This window comes from Prunus persica, chromosome G7, assembly GCF_000346465.2.
Source record: "Prunus persica cultivar Lovell chromosome G7, Prunus_persica_NCBIv2, whole genome shotgun sequence".
Lineage (NCBI taxonomy): Eukaryota > Viridiplantae > Streptophyta > Magnoliopsida > Rosales > Rosaceae > Prunus > Prunus persica.
The window spans coordinates 18387723-18415552 of record NC_034015.1 but is presented as its reverse complement, the minus strand read 5'-3'; the positions used below and the strand labels follow the sequence as shown (position 1 = coordinate 18415552).

Genomic DNA, 27830 nt, shown 5'->3' with positions numbered 1-27830 from the left:
TAGCCAACATGCAAACATGTATTCATTGACGAATAACCAAAGTCCTCAACCGGGTTCAGTGCATGCTGCCTGCCGACCCATTGCTCCTCAAAATGTTTCAGTGAGGTGGCATTCAAATAAATTTGGAGACCAAACAAAACAATCATAAAAAATGTCATTTTGTTAAACAATCACGAATGACTTAACACATGGATTATTCTTTGTAGGAGACCCCAAAGAAAATCAAAAAAAAAAAAAAGTCATTTTCTTAAACATGGACTATTCTTTGGCTTGTATGGTCTTGTATATGTATAAAAACTCACTAAAAGATCTATTTTTAGAGGCGGAGTCAAAAAACTCTTTTTTGAAGCAAGAAGTCTAAATATCTTAGTTTTGGGGGACATCATCATAATTAAGTACATAGATCGATATGAAGGTTAGGGGTAGGCAATGCCATTTTTAAGAGAAAAATTTAGTTGCAACGAGAATAGTAGTGTTTTGCTATCCGTGACCAATACCATTATGCTATGTGGAAGTGTTATCATGCGTGTCATAACATTATTGATCGAGAATAACAAAATGATATATTTATCTCCGTTTTATGGAAATCTCTCTCCATTTTTAAGTCTACATGTGACTCCATAATTACTTGTATCCATACCATAACCACTTTCCAAAGAAAAATAATCCGTATATAAGATTAATTGACATGCTTTAACTTACTGGAAAAATGTTTTATTACCAGACTTTTTGTTCATGTTGATTTTTTATTTACTTCCATTTATAATTTAACAATATAAGTATTTGGTTAAAAGAATAATACCGACAGGCTAAGCCCACCCTCAATTAAGATACCAATTGGGGGACATGAAATGAAGCTATATATAGTATATAGTGTAGGTATAGGGGCTTGTGATTTAATGTGCATCACCAAACGGAACCAATTATACTTTATATAATAGTGAGAGTGAGAAATCAAAAACAACTCCTTTGCATGCCAGTTTGATGGAGTGAGTGAGTGAGTGGGAGTTTGATCGGCAAACATGGGTCCCCTTACCCATGAATTATTATTAGCAGCGGAAAACCGATAAGAAACACACTTTTGTGAGCCCAACAGCCTTTCCCATGAATTTGACATGGCAGGGGTTAAGTTCTGAAACACAGCATGTGAAATGCAGTCTGGAATTGCATTGTGACATAATGCCTACCCCACCGTATAAATTGCATATGCAATTTTCTCTCTTGGGTTTCTCTCTCCCCTCTCCTGGTAAAAACATTTGACAGCACGGGCACTGCAGCTCTTCCAGCAGGCCCAATTGAGTTCAAAATGTGTGGCGCACGATGTGTTTGATAAAATGCCAGAGTGAGCGAAATTAGGTTTGTCTGGAGTGGAGATGGTAAGGGGTCTACCCACGTGAAGCTGGATTGCGAGCAGTTGGGGCTTTTGGCCCAATTGGAGAAAACGGGCTTCACAATCCCCACCATTAAATTTGTGGGCCCATTTTCCTGATGCATACACAGTATCCACCAACTATGAAAGCTGAGACCCTATGGACCCTTGGATGATATATGATATCATGTCCATGAGCTGGTAACATATAGTAAGATTGTAATGGTGGGGTCTTTGATAAATCAATCCCTCAATATTAGACGGCTAGATTGAACTTCTCAAAACACTTCTTTAACATTGCCCCTCGTTATAAAAGCCCCTAATAACATAAGGTGTCAAGTATTATATAGGAAATTGGGCATAGTATTTTTTATTTATTTTTCCTATATTTACTTACAAGTTAGGATTTCACACCAGCTTGCTGAGAACAGGTTTGAGGTATTCATGAAGAATTATTGGTGATGGTAATGGAAGCTTGTAACATATGGCTGTAGTTTTGGTGGGAAGCCCAACAAGTTTAGGTTGCTATCAATTGTACATGTACAACCTCTCTTACCTGGAATCCATCAAGCATATAATTCAGTACACACATAAAAGTTCTATTATGCTATGCTATTGAAAATACTAGGAAATTTTTCATCTCCCATGTTACACAACTATTAAACCACAAAAAGTTTTAGATGTGCTTCAAGATTATGAACTAATTAATGCATGCTTTTGCTAACTATAAACATGAAATTGAGGAGAAATTTTTGCATCTTCCGAGTATACTGTATACCATCAAATATACATAGGACATATAATTTGGACTTTCCAACTTATTATACTGTTTTAAAATATATATATATATATATAAATATTTCCACATGTCCTACCTCCAACATGCAAAAATTCTAGCTCCAAGCCTTCTACCTTGAGAGTTAGTAGCTTATTTTTCTATGCACCCATTCCCTGAGTAATGGTTGGTGGCCATTGGTCGTCATTGATGCAGGTCTCACCAATCAAAGATTGTTCATAATGATGTGTTATAACTTATATTTATTTTTCTTAGGTTGTGTCGTATATATACAACAAGTGCATGATTTTTCATCAAAACTGCTATGAATCCACATCATTCTTGTGCCTACACGTACTCATCTTTCCCAACAGGTCCTACATACTACAAGGACCATTTGTTAAACATAATTGTCAATATGTAGGCGACTTGAAACCATTTGATTGATTGTTACAAGATTCTAAGATTCTTTATATAATTATATTATATATAATAATTTCTCACAACAATCAACATTATTAGTAAGATTAGAGGAGATTTGCTAATGGAATTTAGTTCGGGAAAAAAAGATATTGACTTGCAGATGAAGCATTGTAGTTGTGTGTGTGAGAAATCTCCTTCTGCTATAATTTATACTATCGCTAGTACTATAAAATAAAAATAAAAATATGGTGCAATTAATTAATCTAATAGAATAAAGTTAATGAAGCTGCTTCAGCCTCACTTACCATTTTATAATTGCATATCTAGTCAGATAAATGGTTATTAATTAATATAGTACCACCAAACACAACCACCTCCACCGCATCAGTCCTATAATTTATCTGCTGCTGTCTTCTCTCTTATTATTTTGGCTGTACCCAGTTTGTCAATTATATATATATATATATGTATGTATTTTATAAACACACACGAGGTACAATAATAAATCACATCAACTGGCAATATAATCTGATTTAATGGAAAGAATAAGAATTAGAGAACAAAAAAGAACCAATTAGCATTGCATTGATTCCGCGGATTAATCATGTTTAACCCAAACAAAATGTATTTACATTTTTTTTACAACCCTAATGCCAAGAACAGAAGCTTATTAGAATAAAACAACTCCCTCTGCCATACGACAATCTAACTACTACATGACACGGTGTGTTGATTTTGATGAGCTGTGCCTTTCGCCAACTCTACAACCATCCCATAATCTAACGACGTTACCGTTAAGCTCCGTCAAGCCCTGGTGCCTGTACCAACCCATCTCCCCTAATCTCAGCCTCAAAACACCCTCCAACCACTCCCCACAACCCTCAGCCACCGCCTCATCGCCGGCGCTCTCTTCCGCTTCCTCCTCTTCCTCCTCCGCCGTTAGGTCAACGCGGCCTTCTGCGTTATCCTCATAATACAGAGTGAACTTCAACCCTTTTGTCACTACTACTCTATCATCTTCAAACTTACAAGGCGCAGCCACCGGAGACAAAACAGAGCGCGGTGGCTCGTCGGCAGTTTCCGAAGGCGTTATCTCCGGAACCGGTGACGACCCATTTGAGCTCCGGTCGTCATTGGAAGGTGGTGAGTTGAACAGACAAGAAGAAGAGATAGCAGTACTGGCAGCTCTGGTACTGGCTCTGAGCCTGAGGCTCAAGAAGCTGACGGCGGCCGTCAAAACGGCGACCCAAGTCCACAAATTGTTCACAACAGTGAACAATCCGAAGCTGACATAGTTGAAAGCAAGAGCTTCGAGAGGAGAATCCAACACAGAGTTCATGTTGAAATGGAACAGAACAGAACAACAGAACAGGGGTTTTCTGGGGGTTTTGTGTTAAGGTTTGTGTCCGAGTGTGGTGTAGAATACGAGGTGTGGATCTGGTGAGGATGAATTTATGGTGGGAGGAGAGAGAATCCGAGGGAGAATTTGGGCCGTTGGATTTGTTATGGTTGGTGTGCCAAGTCCAGTTTAGGATCCGTATAGAGAGATGCCAATAGAGATGCCAAGAATCGAGAGCTAAGATGCGAATTGCTCAAGGTAGATCCCAATTATTATACCGCATTTTCCCACTTGCATGATTTAGTCCTGTGACACGTGTCAGGCCAGGAACCAAGTGTCGTATTCGTTTTCGTGAACCCCACAGTTCCTCTCCTTCTCCGCCTCCTCCCTTATCATGCTGACCACACAAAAATAGTATGGGGGTCTAGAAACTGATGGAGAAATGTAGAGTAAAATTATGCATGCGGTTCATAGTTTTCGGCCGTCATTTCAATTTGACACTAGCAATTTGATTTGTGTCTTTTCTTTGCAAGTTTCTTTGAAGGATGAAGTCTCCAAAAAGCCAAAGTGCCATTGTCAATAATAAAAAAGTATTGCATTTTGCCTTCGGTGGCTCATGAAGACCTAGTTATTCTAACGTATTAAAAACAAAACTTATAATATAGTACAATAATGTGATATGTCTAGTATTTTTCTACATTTTACACCTCGTTAAGTTAGGAGCGTTCGCATTACTGTGTAGAATATTAATGTAAGATTAAAAAGAAAAAATTGGAAATTTTTTTGCAAGAAACGTGAAACGTGAGAGACGGTTGACGCTAGTCAAGCTATAGCCTACACGTGGGTACACGTAAGTAATGCGTGTGTATGTGAATTTCTTACCTATAAATTTCACTACCTTTAGATAATAGAAGGCAAAAAAGAAAAAGAAAAAAGAAAAAGAAAAAAGACTTGGTTGGGAAATAATAATAAATTAATTAATGGGCCAAGGCTTTTGAAGGAGTTAGGTAAAAGGAGAAGACTTGCAAGTCATAGATGATAGCCGGTAGTTAACTATATGAAATGCTGATTATGAGTGTAGGGATGAAGTTACCTTACACGTGATTCAAGTTGTAGGGGTTAAGATTAGATGGATGGTGCCCAGGTTTCCATATTTGTATTTCTTTTACGATATTATAATATGCCCAAGTGTAGCCAGGTCCAAGTCAAAAGGTCTCAAATACCGAATTTTGATAACTGAAGTGCATTTCATTTGCGGTGATGTAAAATTAGTAAATAAAAAGAGTGTGCAAAAAAATAAAAAATGGAAAAGAAAAAAAAAATTTATCAAACAACCCCTCAATTAGTGATCAAACCAATTTAGAATTTGGGTCCAACCATGCAAGCCTGCTATGTTTTTTTGGATACATGGAGTGACAAATTTTCAGCCTGAAAACCACATATGGTTTTTAAGAGCCCAAGACAAATACAAAAAACAGGGCTGTGGATGGGCGAATATATATATTTTGAGTTCTTTTTCTACTTGCACCTGAAAATTCAATTTCACACACAATTAAAATTTTCATAAACTTAATAATTATTTAATTTAACAAATGCTATATACCACTTTGTGTATTATCTCTTTAATAGAGGTGATTCCCGTTGTATTGGTGCACTCCATCCTTGTTAAAGATGTTGTAAAACAAATTGATCATCATTTTACCTAGATTGTTCAAGTATTAAATTTATTACATTTTAAAGAAAACTAAATAAGGAATTAGACTTGGAAAAACTTCACAATCGTTCAAATTTCCATAACCCCAAAAGATTCTTCATGAAATATATTGATACGAAAAAGTGGTTTAGCACGTATTTCGTCAACTTAGTTATATTATGCCTTCGGCAGGTGACTATCTTCGGATGACGTCTCGCTTCAGAAGAGTAAGTACCTGCAAAAGGACGCGTTCGGTAAGTCCTTGGGGTACCGGTGTGGTACCGGCCGAAGGCTCTCCGATGCTTTAGTAAGTACGGTTTTAGTAATATTAACTGACAGATCAATCGGTAGCGTACCGTTAGTTCTGATTCCCTTCCTTTTGGGGATAGGGGTCTTCTTATATAGGTCTTGGGAGGTGTGCACTGTGCTCATATTTCCGATGTGGGACTGTGGACATGGATTGTGAGCATGACACGTGTCCGATGGTAAAAAGGCCAAGATAGATGGCTTCGGTAGGAAGCATGCCGAAGGCGTCTCTGCAGCCAAAATCGATCATGTCCACGTGTTCGGTTGTCATAGGCCGTTTATCTCTGGTATAAACAAAATAGAATAGATAGACCTTTACGTATAAAAATCTCTGTCTAAAAAGAAAAAAGAAAAGAAAAGAATGCGAAAGTCATAATAATGCAACTCCATCTCCAATGGGTCTTTACAATTGAAAAAAAGCTTTTCTCTTCCAACTATCTAGATTGCACGAGATTCAAAGTGAGAAAACTTCGAGGCCGTTTTTGAGACTACTGTGAAAGCAAATATTTTCGTTTCTAATCATAGCACGTCACGTAGAAAAGAAGATTATCTCTTAAATTAATTAATTGAACCAATTTATCTGGCTAATTAATTAATTGGGATAAATATCTTAATTAATATGATATTATCTTTATTTAATAAGATAATATCATTAATTCAGATATTATCATAATAAAGAGAAGATAATATTATTAATTCAGATATTATCTTCATAAAAGGAGATAATATCATTTAATTCAGATATTATCTAAGTCCGACTCGATCCCTACGAATTTGGGTAGAGAATAAACTTAGCATATTCTTTACAAAACCCTAGTCCCAAGGCTCCAACCTCATTCATCATTCAAAGTACATCTAAACCTACTCCTAATACCCGAGAAAAATACCTGAAGCTCTTTCTCCCTCTCAACTCTACATATTTTCTCCACACGGCTCCGGCCGCCTGATTCACACCATACATACAACTCCGTACCCTTTGCTTAGTTATTGTTTTCCTACAAACACTCGAACTAATTTAGGCATCGGAGGGCCTTTGGCCAACACCCGGGTGTGGTCTATTTACTCCAGTCTTTTTTACAGGAATCGAGGAAGAGAGAGAAGGAAGATCGAAAGTTGAAGAATCTAAAAGCGAATATTCTCCCACGAGATTATTTACACAAACAACTACAAAGGTTCAAGTTCAAGTTCTAAAGAAACTTAGTATTTTTGAAGTCCTAAATAGAAATGAAGGCCATAAAAGCTTAACTAGAATGTTGATAATTATAAGTCCGTCAACAAGAAGCTTGCAGTTTGTTTCTAGATCTAACCAACGTTTGATGGCTCTGTTTGACTTCCATTTCCAAAAAGTCAGCTATTGATTTCGAACAAAGTTATCTTCTACTACTAGTCTGCAATATTGCTAACCCTAACTTTGCAAAGCTGAAGAATTTTCATGTCTGCTTCCTCTCTGAAACCAACAAGACTTGTCAATTCTCGAATGGGATGCATTCACAGAGTCATGAAAAAGGTTTAAAGCGCTAATTAGTGCAGTGTTGGTGAGCGATGATACTAGAGTCAGAGTGCATGCAGCAGACTTGCTCCCACAGTTATGTGAATCTGATCACTTGATGTCCTTCTCAGTTGAAAGGTGCAAAAGCCATTATTTATTTTGTCCAATTGTACATGGAAAACAACAATAAAAATAATTGAATCTATACATTTATCATATGCATAGAGCACATCATATATATAATTAAAGTAGAGATAAAACCTACGTGATCAATCCATCTTCTATCGCTAACAGGGTCTACTTAAGTGAAAAATGAAAAATGATCTTCATTTGCAAACTAATGGTCTTAGGTTCGAATCTCCATGATATCTTGGTCGTGTGTGTGTAAGAAACTCTCTCTCTCTCTCTCTCTCTCTCTCTCTCTCTCTTTTATAATTTAGACTATCACTTGTATTAAAAAAATAAAAATAAAAATCATCTTCTATCACTTTTTATGTTAGCAAAATTTCTATGGACAAATTTGGGTGGGAGCTTCCCTGTCGTGTGGAAGGGTCAAGGTCGGATTCAGAAATTTTGGAAGAGATGGGCTACTATTTTGTTAAGTGAAAAAATAAAATAAGCTGTAGGAATAGCTGTACTTTGGAATTTTTTTGGACTTCGAAGATGCAATTAACAATGACTAGAGGTAGCAAAATATGGCTTTTGTGCAACTAGCTAGCTGTAAAAATGAAGAAATTACAAATTCGAGAGCTAGATGGGTGGGCAATATCCTAAACTTTTGTGCTGTAAAAAGTATTTTGTACAAAGGTTGCACTGCGCTATAGTCTAGGGCAGTTAACATCTAGCTTTGTTGTTCTTGGGCAGGGCAAGGGCGAGTGACATGTAGAGTTTAGTTAAAACATAATATGTGTCAAATAATTTACGTGTAATATTGAATATATTTGAATCGGACAATGTAAGTTAAAACTGAAAATGTGGTTTATAATGTTATCCATATCATATATTTTGCGCGGAAAATATATGGAGAGAGACGGATGCAGAATGTGAGATTACCAAGTATAGAAAAAGAAGAAGAGAAAGCAATAGGGCAGAAAAGCATATGGTATAATCTGGTCCACATCTACATGTGTCTAGGGCAGCTGGGATGGAGAGAGGAGGGGATGCGGCCAAAGTTTGTATCACCCAAAAGCCACCGCAGTCCATGTGGAAATATATGGATAATTAGTGCCTTTGAAATTGAAAGATGGATGGATCTAAATATAAATACATTTGAAAAGTCGGGTCAGCTGAGAATGTGAGTACTGGCTTCCTAAAATCAATGTGTATCTATTTAGTGTGGAAAGCCATCGTATATCTGACTGACTTCCAGCTCCATCCATCTGCCAATTGCACGACTATTTGACTCTTACTTACTAAGTTACAATTTACTTCATGTTATTTTCAATTTCAGTTTTCATTACTGAATTGTATGTGCTCATGTCGTCAATCTACTTTCTTTTCCGAGGCAACCTCCCCCATACATATTTTGTCTCCTCTTCCCTTTTGCTAGCTTGTGATTGTGATACATACATTTTATATAGAGATATGAAAACATATATTTTATATATTGCCAAACAGTTCATCTTGACCATTGATGATAAATGTATGGGTCAGTTCAGATTATTTTAAGAGTTTTCATATAGTGAATCATAAATGGACTTTTGTTGTTGAGAACAGGAGTCCTATAATTGGTAAGAGACTTTTAGCTCAACTAGTTAAAAGTATTTACTCCTGTATTCGAGATTCTAGATTCAATTCTTCCCTCCTCATGTCGCTTGATTTAAGAGAGAGAGAAATAAAATAAAAAAACTACCAGATAGTTGGTGCTTAAGACTTTTGAATTTGCACAGGGTTTTCTTTAGATGATAAATTTTCTACTGAATTATAGAACTTTAAGCACCAACAAAGCTAGGTAGGTAGGTACTTATTGTCGGGTCATAGACAGATTTGAAATTGCTAATGTAATTTCACTCATTTGTTTGAATCGAAATTGTCAACCAATACTCCACGTGTGTATCTGACTAATTGTTTTGATACAATCCTCCTATACACTTCTTATTAATATATATATATATATATATATATATTTGGATATCGCTACATATTAATTTCCAGTTTGCTTCTGGCTTCACTTTGCGTGATAAAGAAGGGCAAACTAATTAATTTTTTTTTTAAAATTATAATTAATTGTTTGTTTTCTCTAACACTGAATATTGAAAAATTCAACCCAAAACACAAATATTTAAAACGCAAGAAATGAAACCATGGAAGAATCAACAAAACACTGACTGAATACCATTGAAGAAGCATATATATATATATATATATATATATATATATATATATATAAAAGCTTGAGTTGAATCAAACTGCATGCGTATAGTCTTAGTTGTGGGTAAAAAGACTTTGATTTTCAAGAAGAGACGTGTGTGTGTGTGTAGTCTTGATTTTCACATTCCTTTCTCCTCCTAAAAGTAGATTCAGTCTGCAAGTGCCTCATTTCCTTTAAGTTTCTTCTTCAGTTCTTCGTTGTTTCCTTCTACATTTGCATGAACTTTCTACTATAAACCAAAACCACCTTTTACATTTTCTCCTAATTAATCCAACAAGTTATTAATCTTCTTCTATTCAAAATACCTAAAGTAAAATGCTTACCTATTTATTTATTTTATGTGTATGTGTATGTGTATGTGTACATGCATGCATATACGATATATATATATATATAATGCATATCCACATACATACACACACAATACTATATGTGTGTGTGTTTTGTATTTTATATGTGGTACAGATCAATGCATGCATGTGTAATTAATACTTTAAGTGAGGGACAACTACATCTAAAGGTGCATTAAATTGTTTGGTAGATCTGAGGTGCCTGGGCATCGTGATTTCATCTATAGAAATACTTTTATCACTTGGTAGATCTTATACTTTTCTTAGAAAATTAGGTATGGCAACACTTCATACACTCACCACTGTATTTTTGTTATTAATTTCAATTTGCAATAAATAATTATGATAATATTATTATTAAGGTAAATAAACCACGAAGGTTCCTCTCCTTGACGGGCCAATTTCACATACGATTACTAGGGAAATATTGGTCACAATCTTTTACCCTAACAAAGCCTTTGATCTCAAAATCAATTTCACATTCATGCTTACATCATACATGAGACCAGACTCGCTCATGCAACCCCTATAAATGGCTTTTGCCCTCAGCTTGTTTTGTACACCAAGCAAATCGAGTATATATCAAAATATACACCACCTTTTCAAAATCATCTCATCTTTCAAACCAAAAAAGCTTTGAAACACACCAAAACCAGCAACAATGGCTCCAATTGTCTCAAAACTTGGCATCATTGGTGCCGGTGTGAGTGGCTTAGCAGCAGCCAAGCAGCTAGCCCATCACAACCCTATTGTTCTTGAAGCCTCTGATTCCATTGGAGGCGTCTGGAGGCATTGTTCTTACAGTTCCACAAAGCTTCAATCTCATAGACGTGACTATGAGTTCTCTGACTTCCCTTGGCCTGACAGGGACAACGCAGACTTTCCTTCCCATCTTGAGATATTGGACTACTTGGACTCTTATGCTCAGCACTTTGATGTCCTTAAGTTCGTGAGGTTCAATTCCAAGGTGGTCGAGGTTCGGTTTGTTGGTGACCGGGAAACCGTTGATTTTTCTGTAAAACCTGTGGAGTATGGGGGCCTCTCGCCAGGCCGCGGTCAGCCTGTTTGGGAGGTTTCTGTGCAGACCAATGATTCAGAGGCCATTCAGGTTGTTAGCTATTTCATACCCAAATTTTGGTATATTATGAGTCACTTGCATGTGTAGGGTTTTCAACATGTCATGTGGATTTGTAGTTTCTCCACTAGTGGTTGTAACATGAAACTCACAACCAATGTTACACAACCTAACTAATATTGCTTTGTTTAGATCCAGGTTGAGACAAGAGCTAATCTGAATCTGATCAACGATCCATATTCACAATTTGACAATATAAATATCTGATGTCATATTACCTAACAAGAGAAAACATTTCCCATGTTACATATGCATATTACTGACATGTCCTATACTCTCAACAAATAGTTTCTTTTTCTTTTTCAAAATCCCACTTATGAAATTGCATACAGCATTAATCATAATTTTATGTTTTTTCGGTGTTCTGATTTTGGTGTGTTTGTTTTGAATAATACAGTGGTACGCCTTCGAGTTCATTGTGGTTTGCATTGGGAAGTATGGTGATATACCCAAACTTCCACAGTTTCCACAGAACAAAGGCCCTGAAGTATTTGAAGGCCAGACTCTGCATGCTCTTGATTACTGCAAATTGGACAAGGACGCTGCTTCTGATTTGCTAAAGGACAAGAAGGTGGTCGTAGTTGGCTACAAAAAATCAGCTATTGATTTAGCCATCGAGTGTGCAGAGGCAAATCAAGGTAAATATATAAGGGTTTATATGATTTCCATCACCTTTCATGTACCTGTTTGATTTTCGAGTGCGGTGATGATGATATATGCTAACCAATTCATCTTCAGTGATGATGATTACTGGAAAATTTTGGTAAAAAAAGGATTCCCAATGAAAATAAAACAAAAATAAATGTCCACAACCACAATTTGGTCGCATTTTCCACGTTAAGGGTTGGAATTTGCATGGTTATAGTTAGTTCCACACACAAGTCACAGTCTCATACACACACAACACAGCTCAGCTAGCCAAGAATTCATTAATAAAGATTGCAAAATTGCGTTGCGTGGTCAAAGTGTCAAAAGAGAACTCAATTAAATTTGGTTTTGACTACACTTTGACTAGACACGTGTTTTCAACGATTCTGAATCACATGAATAGAATAGAATTCCACAACATCAGATTTGACTTGAAACAAATATATGCTGTTCAATATCTAACATCATAACTTTCATAAATATGTAGATGATACAAATTTCAACTTTTCTTTAAGCTTTTACACTACTATTTCCTTACCTTGACCCATCTGCATAACGCACACACCAATGTAGCATGCCACCTTCTTGTCTTCTTTTGTTGCTGAAAGTCTCTTCTAAGAAAAATGTGTTAGTCCAAGTCTAAAAGTTATGCAACGGGTTAGTAACTCAATTGCTTAAAAGTATTTAAACCTACATCCTAGGTCCTAGATTTGATTCCCCTTCTTCCGATATCGCTTTGTAAAAAAAAAAAAAAAAAAACGTCTTGTTGACCTGAGTTATTTTGGTGGTTTGATTTTTCATGGATTTTTTCTTTCAGGACCAGAAGGGAAGCCATGCACCATGGTTGTAAGGACTTTACATTGGACTGTTCCCCACTATTGGGTTTGGGGTTTGCCCTTTTTCTTGTTCTATTCAACACGATCTTCACAGTTTCTCCATCAAAGACCTAACCAAAGCTTCCTCAGGGCCCTCCTTTGCTCCCTAGTTATGTCTCCAATGGTAAATCAACAACATTAATTAATTAATTGATTCAAGAAAATAAAATGTTTTAGTACTATCTTGCTCTGTAGCTAATAACATAGCACTGAGATTTGGTTGTTGTGTTATGTTTGTTCATAGAGGCATGCAGTGTCCAAGTTTATTGAATCATACATACTGTGGAAGCTGCCTTTGGAGAAGTATGGACTGAAACCAGACCATCCATTTGAGGAAGACTATGCATCCTGCCAGATGGCCATCATGCCTGAGAATTTCTTCTCTGAGGCTGATAAAGGCAAGATTCTGTTCAAAAGATCAGAATCAAAATGGTGGTTTTGTAAAGATGGAATAGAATTTGATGACAACACTAAGATCAAGGCTGATGTTGTGGTTTTTGCAACTGGTTATGATGGTAAGAAAAAAGTTAAGTCCATCTTACCAGAGCCTTTTCGCAGCTTGCTAGAATACCCTTCTGGTCTCATACCCTTATACAGGTACTTGTTTTCTAAGATTTCCATAAATTACCAAGTGTTAGAAATGTTAAAATTGGAGAGTAAAAACTGTTTGAATGTTTCTTTTGCAGGGGCACAATCCATCCTTTGATCCCAAACATGGCTTTCGTGGGTTATCTCGAGAGTGTTTCGAACCTTCACTCTTCAGAACTGCGCAGCATATGGCTGGCTAGGCTGCTGGATAACAAATTTAAGCTCCCAAGTGTGGAGCAAATGCTTGAGCAAACAAGGAAAGAATTGGAAGTCTCGAAGAAAACAACCAGGTTCTACAAGAGGCATTGCATTTCTACTTTTAGCATCAACCACAGTGATGAAATTTGTGAGGAGATGGGGTGGACATCTTGGAGGAAGAATACTTGGTTGGCAGAAGCATTTAGCCCCTATGGCAGTCAAGACTATCTGAAGAAACAATGAACCTATAATTTGCAATAACATCCTAAATGTATAATTGATAGCTCCTTTACACCAGAACTCAAAATAAAGAACACCTACTTGCAGGAAAAATGATCAATGTATCATGTATTAGCAAATCATAATCTATATTATCTGAATAAAGAAATTTTCCATTGTTTACTTTTGAAATTCCCAAAAGTATGATGTGAATGTGGTGATATTGCAGAAGGGCAAAAAGGCAGGGGATAAGAGAACATTAACCATCTCAACTGGCTTTGAAATATACAAAAATAACCACTTGCTAACCATATCCGGTGGAGATAATGGACACAGGGATGAAAAAAAAAGGAGAGCCTTAAAGGCTTTGAAGGAGTTTGAGAGTTTCATCAGTATATGCTTCTGAGGTTGTAACTGGTTGTTGCATCTGTCTGCCAGGCAATGTCCCAAACAGATCTGATGGCACTCCCCATTTCCTCACCTTATTACCCTGCTCGCTTAGTAATGTGGACGGAAGTTTGTATTTCTTTGCAAAAGCCCACATAAATTTAAAACTACATAATCAACTTCAAGCACGATTTGCAATCAACTCACCCAAGGCTGAATGTGATGATGTCCTCCAACAAACCAAGCAAATTTACCAATGTACTTCAAGCTTTTCCATACTAGAAAATGTATAAAAACCAAGCAAGCAAATCAATTCACCCAAGGCTATACAGTATATACGCGCCTTTTTTTTAATAAAAAGAATATAGCCGATCGGCTATACAAAAGTTTTTATTAAAAAATAGTATGACCGGGCGGCTGTACTCGGGATTTTTTTACTCACATCTTTTTTTGTAAATAGAGGTTTTCAGGATCTTGTTCGTCCATTAGTAATGAAGCACTGAGCATTATAAGCTGTAACAATTGAATGAAAGCAACATTTATTTGGCTTTGTGAGGAATAAATAACTTTTTTTTTTGTTTTTTGTTTTTTTTTGGATCAAGGAGAGGAATAAATAACTTGCTAAAAAAGCAAATGTTAGATGGGATTTTATTAGTTTCCTGTAGTCAACAATTTTTATTTTATTTTATCTCTTGCACTCCTTCCCTTGTGATTCTTCCATCTTCATTGCTATCGGCCCTGAAAATATTCCAAATTCTAAAAATTAATAAGAAAATAATAACTATTCTTAAACCGGCAAAATCACAAACACAAATGACAAAAGGTAAATGCTAGACGCAGTTGAACAGCATCAAACCTAATTTGTAGAGGTTGATGATGGAACACAAACAAGACGCAACATAGCTTGGTTGGCAGAAGCACTTCACCTAATTTTTTAGAGCTGTTTATGGAAGGTTGAATTTGATGGAACACAATCAAGACACAACATTTGGAAAACCTTATCTCTTTTGGTCAAACTAAAGACAAAAACAAAAGGGAAAAACCACCCAACCCAAACACCCCAAAAAACCATCCACGTGATTTGTTGAGTGCATATAAATCTTTGTGTGTTTACTTCTACCTATTTAATTTAATTTACCCATAATCATTACAAAAAAATATATTTTCAAATGAGCTTCGCCGTATGGACCATCGATTTATTAAAAACACAATTACGGAAACTTAATCAACGGCTGAGATAGAGAGAGAAATATTGGTCACTATCTTTTACCCTAGCAAATCCTTTGATCTCAAAATCAATTTCACATTCACATGTTACATCATATAATATGACCAGACCCACTCATGCAACCACTATAAATAGCTTTTCCCTCAGCTTGTTTCGGACACCAAGCAAATCAAGTATATATCAAAATATACACCTTTCAAAACCATCTCACCTTTCAAACCAAAAAAGCTTTGAAACACACCAAGATCCAGCAACTATGGCTCCAATTGTCTCAAAACTTGGTATCTTGGTGCCGGTGTGCATGGCTTAGCAGCAGCAAAGCGGCTAGCCCATCATAGCATGTTTCCACTGGCACCAATGATACCAAGTTTTGAGACGATTGAACAAAGACACTGTTTCTGATTTGCTGAAGGATAAGAAGGTCGTTGTAGTTGGCTACAAAAAATCAGCTATTGATTTAGCTCTTGAGCAAGGGTAGAATCAGGAATTTTTCAACGGGTGGGCTAATTAAAGTTATTAGCTTAAAATTTAATGATTATTTTTTTGGGTACTTACAATTTCTATTGTCTTTCTAGAAATAAAAGTAAACATTAAATCATAAAAATCAAGCTAGTTCATAGCTCCCGAAACCAATTTTCAATCAATTTTAATATAAACCAAATAGGGTTTAACACCATAATAGATTGAACATCTAAGGTTTTTTACCTAGATTGACCTTAGGTTCCTTCATGCATTCATACCATACATGAAAAATTGTTTTATGTAAAAATATTGACTAAGTATGAAAAATGAGTTTTCGGAATAATCATTTTCTCAAGATAATTTTTGGCAGCTTTTATTCCTCACACATCAAATAAGAAAATTTGATTTTATGGGATTTTAGTATGAAATATATATGGACTTAATGAGCCATCATTTTTAGCCTAAATCGTATTTTGCACTAAAACCGATTTTTCATATTTTGATTTAGTGAGAATTTGATTTTCTAGTATTTTATTTGAATCCAAATGGGGGGTACTTCCTTATTTAAATTGTAAACTTAAGTTGAAAATGGAAATAAGGTAATCTATACGGTGTCACTAACTGGGCTAATATTGAAAATAAATTAAATATATAGATTATACATTTTTTTTTTCTTAGAAAACCACACTGGGCTACAACCCACTGTAGCCCTTAGTGTGGTTCCGCCCTTGCTCTCGAGTGTGCAGAGGCAAATCAAGGTAAATATATAGGTTTATAATTCCCATCACCTTTCATGTACTTGTTTGATTTTCAGGTCAAATTTTAAATATGTTTTCCTGTTCTGGATTGTTAGCTTTCTTGTGTAATTTTTTTTTTGGGGCATGCTAACCAATTAATCTTCAGAGATGATGAGCCCTGGAAAAATTTGGTAAAAGAGAATTGTAATGAAAGTAAGATAAAATGGAAAAAAAGAGAGGGTAAATTTCACTTTACTACCTTGAAGTTGATCAATGTTCAGACTTTACTACACGAAGTGTCTCACTTTCACACCCAAAGTTTCATTTCACTACAGTTTCATACCTACCGTCAGTCTTTCTGATAACAACTTTGTTAACTATTGAGGTGGCAGTAAATGGGCCACGTGGACCACTTAAACTATGTCAAAGTGAAGTCAATTAAGGTGGTTATGACTACACTTTGACTGGACATGTTTTCAACACATGAATAGAATAGAATTCCACAACATCATCTTTGTAAAGATGGAATTGAATTTGATGACAACACTAAGATAAAAGCTGATGTGGTTTTTGCAACTGGTTATGATGGTAATAAAAAAGTTAAGTCCATCTTACCAGAGCCTTTCCGCAGCTTGTTGGAATACCCTTCTGGTATCACAACCTTTTACAGGTACTGGTTTTCTAAGATTTCCAGAAGTTACCTGGTGTTAGAAATGTTAAAAGTGAAGAATAAAACCGTTGAATGTTTATTCTGCGGGGCACAATTCATCCTTTGATCCCAAACATGGCTTTCGTGGGTTATCTCGAGAGTGTTTCGAACCTTCACTCTTCGGAACTGCGCAGCATATGGCTGGCTAGGCTGCTGGATAACAGATTTAAGCTCCCAAGTGTGGAGCAAATGCTTGAGCAAACAAGGAAAGAAGTGGAAGTCTCGAAGAAAACAACCAGGTTCTACAAGAGGCATTGCATTTCTACTTTTAGCATCAACCTCAGTGATGAAATTTGTGAGGAGATGGGGTGGACATCTTGGAGGAAGAATACTTGGTTGGCGGAAGAATTTAGCCCCTATGGCAGTGAAGACTATCTGAAGAAACAATGAACCTATACTTTGCAATAACATCCTAAATTCATAATTGACAGGTTCTTTACACCAGAACTCAAAATAAAGAACACCTACTTGCAGGACAAATGATCAATGTGGCATGTTCTATTTTATCTCAATAAAGAATTTTTCCATTGTTTACTTCTGAAATTCCCAAAATTACGATGTGAAAATATTGCAGAAGGGCAACAAGGCAGGGGATAAGAAACATAAACATGAGCTGATTGCAGAGTTTGTCAACTAATTAACATAAGCAAAATACCCTCATGATCCACCATTTACAATAACATTCACAATCTCAAAGATATTACATCACTTAGAACGAAATTATTGCCATCTAGGTCATGCTGTATAATAGCCATTGGATATTCCACAAAAATTTCGACTTGAAATTTGCTTTCATAGGGCAGAAAACAACTGCCCTTTTACTTGGGACAAGTACAAACATGGCCAGCAGCATTAGTAATTATAACTGGCTTTCGAATTATACAAAAATAACTACTTGCTGACCCTGTTTTGTGGAGATATAATGGACATAGGGATGAAAAAACAAAGCAGCTAAAAACAGGAGAACTTTAAAGGCTTTGAAGGAATTTGAGAGTTTCATCAATATGCTTCTCAGGTTGGAACTGGTTGTTGTAGATGAGTTGAACAACCCCATTCTTGTCCAGAACATAAGTCTGTCTTCCAGGCAATGTCCCAAACAGATCGGATGGCACTCCCCATTCTTTCCTCACCTTATTACCCTCGTCGCTAAGTAATGTGTATGGAAGTTTGTATTTCTTTGCAAAAGCCTACATAAATCAAAAACTTCATAATCAACTTCAAGCATGAGTTTCAATGGTTATGCATTTAAAACCATACTCAAATAAACTAAAGGTACTGTAGATATGATGAGTCTCATACTTTCTCAAAAATATAATAATCTTAACTGAATGAACTCACAATTCATTTAGACGCAAACAAACCTTAGTTATCATCTAGCAATGCTCAAGCCAGTAGAATATCTACTAAACCCAATTCTGCTGCAATTACTGCAGCATATGTCCTCCAAACAACCAAGCCAATTTACCAAAGTAGTTAAAGCTGTTCCATACTAGAAACTGTTCACATTACCTTGTGTGATGATGGGTCATCACCACTAATTCCGACGACCTGGGCTCCAGCCTTTTTAAACTTCTCATAAGAATCTCTGAAAGCACAAGCCTAAGGGAGTATCAATTTGTCAGTGTCTGCACTAACTAAAGATACAGTCTTTATCTGGTGTTGTCAGCTCCAATGTGAATTGCATATCATAACAAATTAAAGGTTACAGCAAAAATTGTTGGAGAAAATCAATATAGGATAAGCTGACTGAAAAGATAACCAAGCTTCTCAGTAAGGAAATGAACACTTCAGGCTGCCCCTAACAATAAACTAAAAGGAGAATTAGAAAATGCAACAATGTCATTATGTTTAAACCTGTTTGGTGCACCCTGGGGTCTCATCAGCAGGGTAGAAATAGAGAACCACAGGCTTTCCTTTGAACTTGGAGAGACTCACAGTTTTTCCATCCTGATCTTTCAATGTGAAGGCTGGTGGAACCTTACCCTTGTCCACCTGTCAAGAAACATATAATCATAATCAATCAACAAAGAAGTAGCCATAGCCCACAAAACACTCAACATATCAGAAAATGTGAATTAAGCAATGTACCTTAGCAGCACAAATAAACATCTTTCCAGAAGAAGAAGAAGAAGGGATTGGCAAAGAGGAGGAATTGGAGAGCTTGAGGCCATAAAATTGAGAATGTGATGAACTTGAGACAATTGGGAGGCTTTTCGAAGATGGGTTGTGTCTAGGAGTTTGAGTGGGGAGCACAGAAGGGAAGTGGTGCTTAGGAAGAGAAAGGGAAGCCATTAGATGCAAGTTTAGAACCAGAGAGATATATCAAGTGTGTCCTAAACTTGTGCTTTGAAACTTTGTTTTTGTTGTTAATTTGCTTACATCTGTTTGAGGAAGATAAGGGAGGGAGAGAGAGGGAGAGTGTTGCGAGTGTTTTGGGTGTTGGGTGTTGAGGAGAAGATGGGGATAGATTGGCTTTTCAGCGTGGACGATTTCTGACCCCAACCCTTCTATTACTAGTTCTACTTCTAGTTCTACGTCGACCAGCCAAAGAGTACAAATTTGCTAAATACAGTAAAGTAACAAATAAAAGCACAAAAACGACTACAAATGGATGAAATAGAAAATAGTCAGTAGGGTAACTAAACACGGTAAAACTTTTGCACTCGCGATTGAGTTTAAACCAAAGCTCCTAGGAAATTAATACATGTATAATAATAAAAATAAATTAAGAAAGTAAACACATATGTGGCTACTTAACTGGACCAAGCCCAAGTGGCTGGGCCCAAGCCAGTTTTGTTTTGGGCCTTGAGCCTCCTGTGAAAATTTGGAGGGGAGGTGAACAAATTTGACATCTTCAAGAGAACAAAGCGTGCTCAATTCAGTGCTCTAAATCTGAAGCGGGCATTGAGGAGGCAGTGTTGAACCCGGCGACTCAAAATCGGTAATAAACCCTAAACCCCTCAAAACTCATATCTTCAAGAATGGAATGCATAATGAATGTTGTTTCTGTATTGTGAACCGAATTAGGTGTTCTGGGTTTTAGCGTTCTCTGCGTTGTCTCTGAAAACATTGAGTTATGGAGGGTTTGCAGAAGTTGATTGGCAAAGTCTCAAAAGACCCACCAAAATTGGGCAACTCTTCGTCTTCGTCTTCGTCTTCATTTGACAGTCACCGTGCCGGTGAAGGTCTCGCTGCCGCTTTGTCTTCTTCTGATCAGTCTCGTATTCTATTCAACAGACCTGCCAGGTACCTCTGCATACCAATTTCTCTTCTCCTTCCTTTTACTTGTTCTGTTCAGCCCCCTTTACAGTTTCATTTCATTAGGGTTGCGTTTGTAATGGTCTCTGTGAAACCATGAAGGGATTTATTTGCAACCAACAAATGTGCTCTCGAAATGGAGAAATGGGATTTTCCGAAAATTGGTTTGGTGTTTTTGAAGCTGTGAATTGCATGGATGCCTTCTAACTAAGCTTTTGGCAATTGTGTTTAGAGGAGTTGAGGTTGATGCTTTTTGGATATAAAATGTTTTGACAAACAACATGCAGTAAATGTTCTAAATTACAACAAAAGGAAAAAAAAGAAGAGAAATTTATGAAGGCTCGTTGGATGTTGTCTTTGTTTTCCTCTTCTTCTTCTTACACCAAAATGGCAACATTCCCATGTCTACTTACAGGCAAGTAGTATCACTGTGGACGTGTTCAAAGCTTTGTACACTTTGCTTTGTTGCTGGAATTGTTGTTGGATATACACTGAAGCGACGCGTCCGAAGCTGGGCTTCCAGACTACTCAAGAGAATCAAAGATGAATGATTGCAGCCGGATCTCTTTGTATTAATCTGCTTAATATATCATCGTCCATAGATAAATGATTCTGCAACAATAGTTGTTTGCTCTCGAAAGGGTGCAATTTTGAGAAGTTATCAGCAGGAAAGGTATCATTTTTTTTGGAACTTTGTATTATATTGGACGACATTTCTACGTATATGACAAACAATTGCATTTACATCTTTCTGAGCTACGATCATTATACAGATATAATTATTTTCCTGTATCGATAATCAAAATGAGTAGAAAAGAATGGCTGCTTGGTCTTTTGATGATGGTTCTCTAGTTTTAAAAATACTCCTTGTGGAACTCAAAACGTGTGGATGTCTTGTGACTGAGCTCGTGTGATAGCACCTTCAGCTCCTTTGCCAACATTGGCATCCCACAGTAGAATACCCCTGCAAATTAACTGGTTATTCTGATTTCTGTGTTTCCTGTTTCATTATTTTAGCAGATATGATTTCGATTCGTAAAAGCAAGAAACATGAACTCATGCAAACTTGTGTCGGTTATGTTTTTGACAATTTAGTTTTGGTAGAATATATTTACCTACTGTAGAATATGGATGCTTGGAAGCTATCTTGGTAAACACTTCTTTCCAATTTGGTCTTGCGAAGTGAGTTCTTACCTGCATCGCATCAATATAGGAAGGGTCATTAATTGCTTAAGAACATAATTGCTTTGTCAACTGAAAATGGTGATGAAAGATCATACTCGGGTGCCAGATAGGATGTCGACACCATGTTTGGCATGGTTGAGAGCTTGGACCATTGTGATTAGAGTTGACCTTGCGTCACCCTCTTCGTAGACACTCGTAAGGTAGTTGTGCAGTTCAATCTGACCCTGCAGCAAACAAGAAGAGCATAACGAAGTCACTTAGCAGATCATCCCAGACGAATATAATTATAATGTAAAATGATTAACAGTCAAGGTTTACTTTCTGATCCATTTCTGCAATCTCATCCATGACTCCTTTAAACCACTCAAAAGAGCCAGGCTCTCTGGTAACCCAATAGAAGTGAGCATTTGTATTCCTCTGTGATTTCTTCTTGTCCCCGGGTGTCAAACTTGAAGATGTAAAACTGTTCTGGCTGTCTTCTGATCTACTAGTTTCTGTATTTGAATCCTAGGTCATGAATGCATTATACCTTAGTACCCCAGAAGAGAGAAATTGATAAAATTTCCGAAATATTGTGCTTAGAAAGAGTATGAATTGTACCATTTGTTCTTCTGCTGTTTTCGTGCTGTTAAGTAGATCTCGAAGGATGCTTATAAAAGGGGTAGCTCCAATCCCAAGTCCAACGAGGAGCAAGACGTCATAGTTCCGGTATTCCTGTGCTGGTGCCCCATATGGACCGTCTACAAACAATCTGGGTTGGCTGCATTGATGTTCATCTACTACATTAATGTTCCCATACATACGCTGAACCTAAATCTCAGAAGGTAAAATTGCGTAGGTTATATACCCTCTCTGATCCAGATTTCCTATATGAACAAGTCTAGCTTGATGATCAACAGATGTTGAATCATCTCCCTCAGCAATGACTCGCTTCAATTCTTTAGTCCAGTCGCCTACTGTTCGGATGTGAACACTGAGGTGATCATCTCCTGGTGCTGAGGTAATGGAAAATGGGTGCCTGAAATTTATAAACAAATGGTTCAGTAATTAGTGCATGATAACATTTTCCTGAAAATGGTTCAGTATGATGAATTTAGTGGAAATCACACTCACCATTCAAATGGGGAGATTGTTGGGCATTGCAGAAATATGTATTGTCCACTTTTGTACTTAAACCCAGGCGGTTTGGACATGATTAAGCTAATGACATTTCCCGGTAGGACCAAAACCTGTTTAAGACACTCGGATAGCAATAATCTCTTGTTAATTCTTTCAACTGCAAACAACTCAAAGTATAAACAAATAGATTTGAGTAAAGCACTAAAATTAGCTTACCTTTAGTATCTTAACTGAATAATGCTGTGATCTGCATGTTCGCACACTGCGTTCTGCTATATAGAGCAACAATGGAACAGAGATGTACATCCATGTCTGCAAAGTAGAAAGGCATCAATAATTTCTGAGTCATAAAGTAAATCTTGTTTTGTAATTTTTACTGTCAAATTTCGTACCGTTTTCTCGTACCACTTGTGGGCCAAATACAAGCAGCTTCCATGGATGAGGAGCAAAAGGTAGACCAGACCTAGCAGATGATGAGAATACCAGAACGCATTAAATCCAGTCAAGTTGTTGAAGGGCGCAGGAAGCCTCACCATGTTCCTCCGAAAACGACGTGCTGCTAGTGTGAATGAGATGGCTATTAAAATCACCATTAAAATTCCAGTCACGCCCTCAGCTCCAGTGAGCAGGAATTTGTAGGTTGGCTTTGTGCCATGGAAATCAGAGGAAAGTGGGGCAAATTTTTCTGGAGATGAGTTTACCAGGCGAGGAAAATCGCATGTCAGATGGTTCCCGGCATGAACGATTATCCCAACGGCTATAGCAAATGCAATTATCTGCAGCACAATAAGGAAAACAAAATGTCAAACATTTTTGTGACTTGAATGAAAAACAATTGGGAAGTTCATGCACCCTTTTCAGTGTTGATTTTCACATTGTCACGTATACATTACCTTGTGGAAGTTAATGTTGTCATCAAATGGGATGAAGGACCTAGCCCTGGTGGACCGGAGCCACGTCAGCGTGTTTCGACAGACCGGTAGGAGGATGAGAGCCATGTTGAGCTTGAGAGTCTCTCCAGCCCCTTTGGCCACGGGCAAGCAATAGCGCATGACCTGAAATGCTGCCCTGTTTTTTCTGTACTGGTAGAATTTCCAGGCAAAGAGAGAAGCCATAGCAATAACCCACAACAGTATAATCCAACCCCTCTGCCAATTCTCCAGCATGAAACACTGAAGCGAACGGCTCAGTCTACGAAACAGGTTCTTGGGCATAAAGGAGCTCAGGTTCTGGCTCCAAGCCACACTTGCTGTGCTCAGTGGCCTGCTATAGTTTATGTAGACGTCTCTTTGTAGAAGCAGTGCTTCCAATTGCCATAACTGATTAAAGGGCAAAAGTACATTAAGAGACACTAATTGACTGATCAAGACCTAGAATTAAGACTAATGACTTGTTTTAATTTACCTCAATGTAACCGAGGTTTTCAGGATCGAGTTCTTCCATTATTAAGGAAGCATATTCTTCAGCTTGTTCTTTGAGCTTAGATAGCTTGTTTGCAGAAGCACTGAGCATTATAAGCTGTAACAATTGAATGAAAGCAGCATTTATTTGTCTTTGTGAAGAATAAACAACTTGTTAAAAAAGCAGTATTAGATGGGATTTTATTAGTTTCCCTCAGTCAACAATTTTTATTTTTTTACCTCTTGCACTCCTGCCCTTGTGATTCTTCCATCTTCATTGCTATCGGCCCTGAAAATATTCCAAATTCGAAAATATTAATAGGAAAATAATAACTTTTTCTTAAAGCAGCAAAATCACAACCACAAATGACAAAAGGCAAATGCTAGACGCATTTGAAAAGCATTTAACCTAATTTTTTTAGAGGTGTTTATGGAAAGGTTGAATTAGATAGAACACAAACAAGACACAACATAGCTTATAACCCATGCCCCAAAATTCATCACTTTTGGTCAACTAAACACAAAAACACACACAAAAACAATGCGCACCTGCAAAAGGCAAAACCCACCCAACCCGAACACCCCAAAATAGACTAGAGCTAAACCATCCACTTGATTTGTTTTTGTTGAGTGCATAAATTTCTGTGTGTTTGCTTTTACGTATTTAATTTAATGTACCCACAGTAATTTTTTAAAAAATTTAAAAATGAGCTCCACCGTCTGAACCGTCGATTTGTTAGAAACGCAATTACAAGAAACTTAATCAACGGCTGAGATAGAGAGAGACCCACATGTCAAAGAAAATTTGAAGGCGCGCGTCAAAGCTGTTGTCCGAAATTTGCAACCAAAACTCGCGAAGCTCCTCTTTCGTAATTTTGGTGATGTTCTGCCCCCTCCTCCTCGCCAATGCGTCAAATATCCCCACCGCAAACTCCTCCGAGTCCACCATCCCTTCAAAATACGTCAAATTTCCTTTTCAATTTTCTCGGTAACCAAACAGAAAATTTAAGCTCATTGAATTAGTTAAGAGAAACTTACCTATGCATTCACCGAAGTCTGGTCTAGCTAGCAAGCCGTCGTCGGCGAGCGACTCGAACCTCGCCTCCACTTGCTTCCACAGCTCCTCGGCTCCATTTGCGCCGACAGTCGTCCTGCTGATGAATCTTAGCCCGTCGAGAGCTCGCCGCGCGCTCGATCTCGTCCGTTGAAGCTTGGCTTTGAGCCGGCGAGCGTCGCGAGCAGAGAGAGCGAACTCCAGCGACTCAGAATTTGACGCTGTGGTCCTCGAAGACGCCGATCTCAGCCACCCGAACGTCCGCCGAATTCTCCTGGACGTCGCCGACATGCTCCGCTGCAGAATCCCTTCGGACGCCGGAGCGACGCTGCACAAGACAATCTCGTCGTTGTCGTCGTTGAGCTCTAAAGTCACTTCGACCAAGTCCTGGCTGAGGTCGCTGAGAAACTTAGGCAGCATTGCGCCACCAACGGACGACGTCGTTTCCTCCGGCTGTTCAAACCGGTGGCCGTTACTCGACCGCTTTGGACTAAACGACGCCGTCACCTTCTCGGTCGTCATTTATTTTGGTAAGTAATTAAAACGATCAGTAGCGTTAAGGTTTGCGTTTTGTTGTGTGTTGGGGTTAAAGTGCGGTGGGTGTGTAGAGCGAAAAACAAGACATGCGCCTCGCAACCGATTCGTCTCTCTCACTCACGCCATTTCAACTCTTTTGTGTAGTTGGGATTTTGGTCATGAATCAATCAACGAAACCAATTTGTCTCCACTTAAATATCTATTATTGTATTCGTAATTTGATGAGATAAATAAATAAATAAATAAAAATAAAAGTTTGGTGGTTTTCTGAAAGAAAAAAAGAAAAGAAAAGTACGTACTATACTTAATTTTCATGATACGTACTCCCTCATTTTTGAGTTTGAGAGCAAGTACAAGTGTGTGATTCAGAGGAGATGGGATTTATCATATATAGGAGGAGTTTGGCATCTACAATTTGAGAAGAAACTAAGTTTACGTTCATCAACAACACTAAGTAAGTGTATTTCTGAAGACAAAGCATATAATCTAAACGAAAAGGAAAATTCCCAAAAGACAAAAACCCTAAAAATATATCGTTTTCCACCAACCACACTCTTGAGTCTTGACTTTTACATTTCAACTTTAAGTTATTATTCTAACAATAATTAGATGCTTGTAGTAGTTATTATCAACTTGTGCTGTCGTATTGTTAGACCTTGAGAATTATAAAATATTACAGTAATAATATGATCACGTGGTATATCTTGTACACGTGTTATAATATGAACGAATAACATAATTTATTTAACTATATATCAAAGATGAATATGGTGGTGTCTATTTTCAGACAGTTTTATTTGTTGGAATTAATAGTTATTCAAATAGAATTGCAAAGGAGATAGCCAGATAGTTTTTTTTTATAGTAAAATAATGATGGAAGAGTGAGTAAGAAACAGCTAATACACGCAGAATTTAAGGTGATTCTTGCCTTCACTGAATAATCACTGAAATCGGAGACTTGTTTTTATCCAATGCTACACTTTAACCTCTTATTTGTAAACTTGTTGTTGAACCGTCAGCCTCAGACTTCCGTCCACAGATTCAACCAAAACATGCATGCATGCCTCTTTTTATTCTATACCTAATCATTTCTTTTGACTAGTTAATACGTACCTATATAACTTAATTAATACATATCTTACAAGTATCCGTAATTGATAAATTCTATCTATATCCGGTTTGGTGTTATGTTGAAGTAAGAAATGAAAGGTCGATCGGAGTTGAAGGATTTTTCATTCTTCTAAATACTTGTAGGTTGGAGAGTCATGACCACCGTAGACTTGTATGTGGCTCCGTCATTTGCCGAGATTGTTGAGTTTCATTTTCAGCACTACGATATGACTCTTTTTTTTTCGGAATGCATTAATTTGTACTCTCGTTGAATTTGTTGCTTGAAAAATACCCTATTTGAGAAGATGCTTGAACTGTATATACTCTTTGATTCTCTGAACTAAAACTCTTAGATTGGAACGTTGAAAGTTAAATTGTGGGTGTCTGCTGTCGGATCTAATTAGAGCATATAGCTTCAAGTTGAATATGTTAACATTCCCTTAGATTTTGAACAAGTGATTTCAGAATCACGTCACATTCAATTCAGGTGCCTCTTCAAAATTCGAAACTATCAATTTCACACTAGCCTATATATATTAACTAGATTAATAGTTGTTGTGATGCCTCGATCATGTTCAAACAAAAACTATTTTTGTTCAATTAATTTAGATTAGAGAATGTATATGGAGATCGAATATAGCTAACAAACTAAATACTTTACCATTAATTCATTGACTTTGTTATTGAATTTTGTTAATACTGTTCTTTATTTTCTTGTATATGTGGCGGGATATATGATAAGAGAATAACAAATATATAATATTGCTTTTAAAATATAAGTGTGAAGAAACCACATATGTGGCAGAACACCATGCACAGAACACGAACTTGCTAGCTTGTTAGGAATGTAAAATACATATGTTGGT

The 27830-nt window shown here is 37.1% G+C and overlaps 4 protein-coding genes across 4 annotated transcripts; 1 reads left to right on the top strand and 3 right to left on the bottom strand.

Annotated features, from left to right (window-relative positions):
• LOC18771134 lies at window positions 3120-4162 on the bottom strand. Its single transcript, XM_007202513.2, has one exon. The coding sequence runs from the start codon at window positions 3904-3906 to the stop codon at window positions 3280-3282; it is 627 nt and encodes a 208-aa protein (XP_007202575.1). The 5' UTR covers window positions 3907-4162; the 3' UTR covers window positions 3120-3279.
• Window positions 10706-14446, top strand: LOC18771117 (probable flavin-containing monooxygenase 1). The gene is made up of 5 exons (XM_007204046.2): window positions 10706-11223; window positions 11648-11888; window positions 12716-12897; window positions 13018-13370; window positions 13460-14446. The coding sequence occupies exons 1-5, from the start codon at window positions 10777-10779 to the stop codon at window positions 13800-13802; spliced, it is 1566 nt and encodes a 521-aa protein (XP_007204108.1). The 5' UTR covers window positions 10706-10776; the 3' UTR covers window positions 13803-14446.
• On the bottom strand, window positions 17935-19793 carry LOC18769832 (peroxiredoxin Q, chloroplastic). The gene is made up of 4 exons (XM_007202494.2): window positions 19390-19793; window positions 19156-19293; window positions 18811-18900; window positions 17935-18488 (listed from the first exon to the last, which is right to left on the bottom strand). Exons 1-4 carry the CDS (start codon window positions 19591-19593, stop codon window positions 18270-18272), a joined length of 651 nt encoding a protein of 216 aa, XP_007202556.1. The 5' UTR covers window positions 19594-19793; the 3' UTR covers window positions 17935-18269.
• LOC18769663 (respiratory burst oxidase homolog protein E) lies at window positions 21104-26146 on the bottom strand. The gene is made up of 14 exons (XM_007203734.2): window positions 25302-26146; window positions 25055-25214; window positions 24504-24552; window positions 24268-24381; window positions 23757-24182; window positions 23256-23639; window positions 23080-23175; window positions 22858-22973; window positions 22592-22762; window positions 22345-22504; window positions 22063-22251; window positions 21840-21968; window positions 21675-21753; window positions 21104-21523 (listed from the first exon to the last, which is right to left on the bottom strand). The coding sequence occupies exons 1-14, from the start codon at window positions 25837-25839 to the stop codon at window positions 21414-21416; spliced, it is 2721 nt and encodes a 906-aa protein (XP_007203796.1). The 5' UTR covers window positions 25840-26146; the 3' UTR covers window positions 21104-21413.

Bases quoted from the DNA above. Each gene is read 5' to 3' on its own strand.
- LOC18771134 (XM_007202513.2), bottom strand. From the start codon at position 3,906: ATGAACTCTGTGTTGGATTCTCCTCTCGAAGCTCTTGCTTTCAACTAT.
- LOC18771117 (XM_007204046.2), top strand. From the start codon at position 10,777: ATGGCTCCAATTGTCTCAAAACTTGGCATCATTGGTGCCGGTGTGAGT. The intron at 11,224-11,647 runs GTTGTTAGCTAT...TGAATAATACAG, and splicing joins ATGATTCAGAGGCCATTCAG to TGGTACGCCTTCGAGTTCAT. The intron at 12,898-13,017 runs GTAAATCAACAA...GTTTGTTCATAG, and splicing joins CCCTAGTTATGTCTCCAATG to AGGCATGCAGTGTCCAAGTT.
- LOC18769832 (XM_007202494.2), bottom strand. From the start codon at position 19,593: ATGGCTTCCCTTTCTCTTCCTAAGCACCACTTCCCTTCTGTGCTCCCC. The intron at 19,294-19,389 runs GTACATTGCTTA...GTTTCTTGACAG, and splicing joins TGTTTATTTGTGCTGCTAAG to GTGGACAAGGGTAAGGTTCC. The intron at 18,489-18,810 runs GTAATGTGAACA...TGATTTATGTAG, and splicing joins ATGACCCATCATCACACAAG to GCTTTTGCAAAGAAATACAA.
- LOC18769663 (XM_007203734.2), bottom strand. From the start codon at position 25,839: ATGACGACCGAGAAGGTGACGGCGTCGTTTAGTCCAAAGCGGTCGAGT. The intron at 24,553-25,054 runs GTGGGTCTCTCT...GAATATTTTCAG, and splicing joins CTTCAAATTTTCTTTGACAT to GGCCGATAGCAATGAAGATG. The intron at 22,763-22,857 runs GTGAGTGTGATT...TATAAATTTCAG, and splicing joins ACAATCTCCCCATTTGAATG to GCACCCATTTTCCATTACCT.